The sequence below is a fragment of the Eurypyga helias genome, unplaced genomic scaffold (genome assembly GCF_000690775.1).
Source record: "Eurypyga helias isolate BGI_N326 unplaced genomic scaffold, ASM69077v1 scaffold34617, whole genome shotgun sequence".
Lineage (NCBI taxonomy): Eukaryota > Metazoa > Chordata > Aves > Eurypygiformes > Eurypygidae > Eurypyga > Eurypyga helias.
Genome location: NW_010261887.1, coordinates 2,664 through 9,686, shown reverse-complemented (window position 1 = coordinate 9,686; position 7,023 = coordinate 2,664). Strand labels below are relative to the sequence as shown.

General features: G+C 54.2%; 1 protein-coding gene across 1 annotated transcript in view; it reads left to right on the top strand.

The window, feature by feature from the left end:
• Positions 1-6,718, top strand: part of PTPN7 (protein tyrosine phosphatase, non-receptor type 7) — an 8,864-nt gene extending 2,146 nt beyond the window's left edge. Inside the window, exons 4-9 of the mRNA XM_010155524.1 lie at positions 448-524; positions 3,171-3,308; positions 4,151-4,261; positions 4,872-5,029; positions 6,013-6,126; positions 6,610-6,718. Of these exons, the coding sequence (XP_010153826.1) occupies positions 448-524; positions 3,171-3,308; positions 4,151-4,261; positions 4,872-5,029; positions 6,013-6,126; positions 6,610-6,703 (692 nt within the window). The 3' untranslated portion in view covers positions 6,704-6,718. The remainder of the gene's footprint in view (positions 1-447; positions 525-3,170; positions 3,309-4,150; positions 4,262-4,871; positions 5,030-6,012; positions 6,127-6,609) is intronic.
• The last annotated feature ends 305 nt before the right edge of the window (positions 6,719-7,023 follow it).

Genomic DNA, 7,023 nt, shown 5'->3' with positions numbered 1-7,023 from the left:
GCTGTGATGAAAGGCTGCGAGAACTGGGCTTGTTCAGCCTGGAGAAGAGAAGGCTCCAGGGAGACCTCATTGCAGCTTTCCAGTACCTGAAGGTGCTACAAGGAAGCTGGGGGGGACTTTTTACAAGGGCCTGTAGTGATAGGACAAGGGGTAACGGGTTTAAATTGAAAGCGGGGAGGTTTAGATCAGATATCTGGAACAAGTTCTCTACGGAGAGGGTGGTGAAGCACTGGGACAGGTTGTCCAGAGAAGCTGTGGATGCCCCATCCCTGGATGTCTTCAAGGCCAGGCTGGATGAGGCTTGGAGCAACCTGGTCTAGTGCAAGGTGTCCCTGCCCATGGCAGGGGGGTTGGAACTAGATGATCCTTCAGGACCCTTTCAACCCAAACCATTCTGTGATTCTGTGATAAGACTGTCCCTGGGATAATGCCTGCCATGTCTTTCAGATCCTGAGAGCCGTGTCTGTCTGAGAAGGGCAAGGAACCAGGAGGAAGACAGCTACATAAATGCCAACTACATCACGGTGAGTGTCCTGCCTGGTTGGAGAGTGGGTGGTCTCCCAGGTCCTGCAGCCCACAGCTCACAAGGTATCGGGTTGCAAACTCCTCAGTGCTGCAGGTGGGACCTGCAAGCCCAGGCAGTGACAGTCACCGCTGTTTCTTTTTTGTCCTGTGGCTGCCTTGGGACAGCAGTCTGGACTTGCCACCCCGTTCTGAGCTGGAGAGATGCAGCTCCATCCACACAGGGTGGATGCACCGATCCTTTTGGTTGGAAAGTCTCATGAGGCGGCTGCTTTCAACTCCTGGTGCTTGGGCGAGTGGAGCACCTATATGGGCTCCCTTGCAGTGGCTTTTCCATCTCTTCCTCATGCACTAGCCTGTTGTTGCAAGGCCACAGGAGGCAAGCTGTGTCAACAGAGCATCACAGCCCAGTGCTGTTCAACCTTTACACATTCAGGAATTTCCTCTCTCCTCAAGGGATTTGTTGGAATTTCCCAAGAAGAAAACTAGCAAAGGGGATGGCATGGCTTCCTGATGGGGTCCCTTTTCAGAGATGGACAAATCCCCAGACCCAAGGGGGTTGCTTCAGGCAGCCTGATTTATGATAATCACCCTCCTGTGCTGCGGTCTCACTTGTGAACCACACGTCACCCTATAACAGGCTCTTGTGTCAGCCAGGTACCAGCTTTGCCTGATTGGTAGGCTTCTTCCTGAGCAATTCAGCATTCTTCCCCTTGGGACAGGCCAGGGGTGCTGGGAAGCAGAGGTGGGTCCACACCCCTTGCAGGTTCATGGCATCAAGGAGAGCATGGAAATGTGGAAGTCAGAAAAGCAGTCACAAAACTGCCCTCCGCTATGAAGGACAGACCCCTGGAAGGTGGTCTGAGGGTGCAGGGTGGAGCTGGGGGCATTTAGTAGCATTTCTATTCTGAAGTTGCTCATGGGTGTGAACCAAGGAGACAGCAGAAGCGTGAGCTGCCAGCATCCTGCAGTGAAGGTCAAAGTCTGACTTTGGACACAGGACCACCATGCCTACAACTGCTGGGAGGCCTGATAGCTCAAATGAGGGTTTGAACATGGGCAGCAGTGGACTACTTCTAGAGTGCATAGCTTCACATTGGGTGACACCATCACCCTGTCCACGTGCATCAGGGTGTCCGCGAGCACGTGGCATCCTCTCTCTCTCACAGGAGTGCTAACAAAATTGCACAAACACTGCCCAGCCCTACCTCACTCACATTTGCACATACATGTGTACTCAACCTGAGCACACTTGTGCCCATATATCACTGTGTGGAGCTCGTATTTCTGATTCCTTCCTTCCACTTACCTCTCCAAGGATGTCACAGTGCAGGAATTTGTAGGCACATCAGCAAATTAGCAACCCAGCCTGCTTTTGGCATGCTTGGGAGCAAGTCTGGAAGAGCTCTGCAGGTATTTGATCACATCACCCCTACCTGGCATTCAAAGTTTTTTCTGCTGACCATATCCCATGAAATGTTTTTGGTGGGGGGAAATTCCTGGAGTTGATACCTCCAGGTCTGTCTGCAAGTCTCCTTCTGAATGGCAAATCGTCTGTCCTAGGGGGGAAGAAAAAATCTTGAGCCATGAGAAAAGGACTATACAAAATATTCCTGAAAATGTTCATGCCCCTTGGCGGGGTCAGTGCAACTTCTTGTGGGACCAAGCTGTTAACAGGACTGCTAGGAAGATGTGGATTAAATCACAGGGGGTTGAGTGCATTTTCAACTGAGATCTCTTTTGACAAAGCCATAAAGCTCTGCCTGGAGTACTGTGTACTTGCTTTTCCAAAAGCTGTGGGTGCTTTTTTTGGCAAAAGCCTCTACTGACTCCTTGCTGTATTGCCAAATTGCACCTCCAGCTGGGAGCTGTTACTGGCTCTGGGAGAAGGCTTTTCCACACCTCTGCCTGTGCCTGCCCTCCAGCTCCTGCCTGCTCCCATCCTCTGCGACAACAGCAGTGCTTGTGAGGCCAGGGTGTGAACCAGGAGCTGAGCAAGGCTCAGAACACCTCCAAGCTTTTCTATTTCTTGGGAATTTTATACTGGGGGATGAAGTGACCATGGAGGAAGAGGATGCTTGGAGCTGTGAAACAGAGCCTGGGGCAGAGGTGGGGCAGAGGCCTGTGCTAACAACCCTCCGGGTGTCCTCAGATCCAGCCTTCCTGCTGCTGGGCACTGCCACATCCTCTCCTGAGCATGGCGGGGAGGCAGGGCTGGTGAGACCCAGCTGGGATTATCCCAGCTCCTAGCCAGAGCAGGGCTTGATGACTTCTGCTTGTCCCTGGGGAAATGCTGCCAGTGAGAAGCACTCTCTGCATGAGCTCTGCCTCACCAAGGCATCCGTCGTGCTCATTATCGTCACACCAATAACAGGGGGATGCTTGCAAAGAGCTTGGGTGCACATGGCTTGCTCCGGGGACTTGCTACTGGTTTGCAGTACCAGGAGGATGGAGACGATGCCTGGTAGTTCCTAAACAGGTCTATAAAAGCAGTTCAAGGACAGGTTTAGTAGGAAATAGTCTGTGTGGCTCAGTGTCTCACCTGTAGAGGAAGATGAGCACCATGAGAGCTGGGGTGGACTGGAGACAAGCTCCCCTTGAATGTTAGGGTCCCCCCCACCATCACTGATGGTCTGTGTACTTGGCAGGGTTACGTGGGGCGTCCCCGGGAGTACATTGCCACGCAGGGACCCATGCTGAACACTGTGACTGACTTCTGGGAGATGGTGTGGCAGGAGGAGGCACCTCTCATCGTCATGATAACCAAGCTCCAGGAGCGCAAAGAGGTACCATTATCCCTCCCCAGGCCCAGTACCCCAGCCAGGAGCAAAGGTTGCAATGGGATAACAACAGCAAAGTATTAAGCGAGACCAAATGTGGGGTCTGAGCACCCACTTGCTTTCACTGCTTTGCTCTCAGAGAGTGCTTGGAGGAGGAGAGCCCCAGAGCTGCAGCCTTGGCCCCATCCATCAAAGCCTCTCCTCACGTGGCCTCTAAGTGTTCTGGGCATGCTTTGCCAGATGGATAATAGGATAAAGAGATTAAGACAACCCCTAAGAGAGGGAGCAGAAGCAGTGGTCATCATTGTCCCTCCAGCCCCGATCAGCTTTCCTCCTGGGCTGGGAGCTCTCAGTCAGCGGATGCAGGCAGGGCTGGGGACTGCAGTGCTGTGCCCTGCATGGCAGCTGCCCTCAACCTTGGCTGGGATCCCTGGCTCCCCATCCAAGCAACACTGTCCTGCGGGAACTCACCCTCTCTTTCCTGGCTATATCCTTCTCTCCCTTCTTTCTCTGGCTGGTACAGAATCCCTGTGCCCTTCACTGGGCAGGCTAGGTGCTTCTGGGTCTGGCAGGACAGACTGGCCCAGGCACAGCTCCCGTGGGGCTGGGGACAGCCATGCAGCTCCGGGGTCTGAAAGCCATATGGCAGGGCATAGGAAAGGGTGCCATGGGAGCAGATGTGGGGAGAGGGATCTATCCTGTCCTTAGCTTCCCCTCTGTACCACTCCACATCCACCTTCCCCACAGGGTGATTCCTCTTCCCAAGAACATTGAGCAAAGCACAGCTCAGACACCCAGTGGGTGCCTTGAGCATCTCCACAGCCATGAACCCTCACCTGTTCTTTCAGAAATGTGTCCACTACTGGCCTGAGAAAGAAGGCACCTATGGCCCCTTCACCATCCGCGTGCAGGGGGTGAGCGAGTGCATGGAGTACATGGTCCGGGATCTCTCCATCCAGGTGGGTTCAAGCTCCTTCGTGGGGTCAGAGAGGGAGCCCAGCAGGGCCTGGCAGTGCCCTCGACACCCCCAGGCTCTCTAGTGGGATGGCAACGCTGTGTGACAGGAAAGCAGAGAAGCAGAGGGTTCATGGCTTGGAGCGCTGGGTCTTATGAGCCCCCTGCCATAGGAGGGGTCTATAGAGCTCCTGCCTGCCCAGGGAGGCTGAGGGACCTAGCCATGGGGCTCAGAGGAGAGGGGGTCACCTGGGGAGAACTTTTCTACTAGCCCTTTGCTGTTTGCACTGTGCCATTGGGCTCTGCCCCCTATGCTCTCCATAGTCACTCTGGGCTCACACTAGCCAAAAGGATCCTGCTGGCTTTGCCTGGACTGCGAGGACAGTACTGGGACACTGTGTCTGTTCCCATCTTCTGGGATGGGACGCTTCCCTGGCCCAGGGGTGTCTCCTGGATGTCTGCCAGAGGCTCAAGGAGAGATTCAGGAGGAGAGCAGATGGGATGGGCACAAGCTGCCTTGCCTCTGATTGAGTTGGACTCCATGCATTCATTTGGCCCAGCCCAGTGAGTCTCTGCTCCCACATCCTGTTTTTTCTGTTTTCTGCACTGGAAAAGCTTGAAGGTGAACGCCGCCAGGTCAAACACATCCTCTTCCCTTCCTGGCCAGACCAGCAGACACCTGAGTCAGCCAAGCCCCTGCTGCAATTGGTGTCCAAGGTGGAAGAGACCCTGCAGGCTGCAGCCAGCCCAGGGCCCATCGTTGTGCATTGCAGGTAAGAGCTTTCTCCTCACATGAGCCCCTGTGTGTATCTCACCTTGGGGTCAGTCTGCAAATGCCAGAGGGGAAAATGCCACATGTGAATGCTCATGGGCTTGTCCCCCTGTGGCACAGAAATCCGAGGGCATGGCATCCCATTAGCAGAGTTACTCAACCAGAAACTCCTGTCCTGGCATTAGGATGGTGGCATTAGCACAGTGCATACTGCCTTGCAAAGAAATCTGGTCTGTACCTGGGTGTAGGGACAGCAAGGTGGGAGTGAGATAGCTCTGTGGGGTTAGGTCCCAGCTACCAGACCCACAGCAGACCCATGGCTCAGGCTCCTGCTTTCACTGATACTGAGCATGGGCTGCGGTTTGGCTGTGAAGCTGTTTTTCAGGGCAGTCTTCCTGGAGGAGGTGGCCTCTGTGTACTTTATCTCACTGCTGTGTGAATCAGGGGTCACTGGGGTAGAGCACCTGATCGTCCCTATGCAACACTTGGTGCTTGAGGACATCGTTTAGTGGGTACAGTAGTGTTGGGTTGATGATTGGACTGGATTATCATATAGGTCTTTTCCAACCTCAGTGATTCTGTGATTCTGTGAACACACTCAGCATGTGATGCTGCAGGCTGGCCCACTCCAGGGCAAACTGCTGGTCGCCTGGGGTTAGAGCACTGCTGAGTGGGGAGGTGAAGAGACTTCAGAGACCCCTGCACCACACAGGGACAAGGGGTGCAGGCTGGATTTGTGCTTCCAGAGCAGCCTCAGCTGGGCTGTGCAACACTGCAAGACCCTCTTGCCATGGTAGCATGATGCTCGTCTGTGTCTTCTGGTGCCTGGCTGAGAAAGTTGGTCTGGCAGCTGGGACTGGGACCCCAGCATCCCTCTAGGAAGAAATGGCAGCAAACCAATCCTGGACTACGTCCAGCTTGGAGAGATTAAGGTCCAGGCAGTGGATATTGTTGGTGCTCAACACAGCTGTGTCTGTCCTGCAGTGCAGGCATCGGACGGACCGGCTGCTTTATTGCTACCAGGATCGGGTGCCAGCAGCTGAAGGAGAAGGGGGAGGTGGATATCCTGGGAATTGTGTGCCGCCTCCGCATAGACAGGTAGGTGGTCATAACAGGCTGCTCCTTGGAGGGTCCTGTTGAGTGTCAGGCTTTGGAGGAGACATGAAGAGGGATGTAGGGATGAGCATCGTGAAGGGGCATGGGGGTAATTTTTGATGGAAACCAGAAGGGCTGCTGAAAGATGAAGATGTGGCAACAGCAAATGGTTGTCCAGTGCTGAGCTGGTTTTGCTGTCATAGCTATTGTAGCTCTGAGGAACTGAGGACGTGAGGGATGGGAAAGTGGCTCTGAACCTGGCAGCCAGTCCTTCCAGCTCAGCCATTAAATTCAGAAACACTCAATTTTGCCATTTTTCAAGGAAAAGTACCAGGAAAAATTACAGCCAAATTATTGCTAATCTGCACTTTAAATAGCCCAGAAATGGCGGGTGAAGCAAGAATATTTGTGGCCCAGGAGTAGGGAGCTGGGGACAGGGTTGTGGGCTTCGTCAAGGTGTCAGTGGGCCCTGCCTTTCCCTTGCAGAGGCGGGATGATCCAGACCAGTGAGCAGTACCAGTTCCTCCATCACACACTAGCTCTCTATGCTTCCCAGCTGCCAGAGGTGGGAGGCCACTAGTGCAGGGCTCCCACCAGCTGCCAGCTCCCCGCTTCAACCTCTCCTGCACCGGCCTCAAGGACACCTCTGCCAGAACCCCTCCTGCTGCCATCGGGCCACAGAGCAGCACCGTGAGCTCATCCAGCATCCCTGGATGAGCACAGCCAGGCAAACCCAGGGGACTGTAGCCTTGCGACACTGAGGCGGAGCAGGGTCTGGGGGTTCACATGGGGGATTCAGTGGGTGTTTGAGGTGGCCGTTGCTGCTGGATCAAGACATATTTCACCCATGGAAAGAACCTTTGGCTTTCAAAACGTGCAACATTTTATCCTCAACCAGAA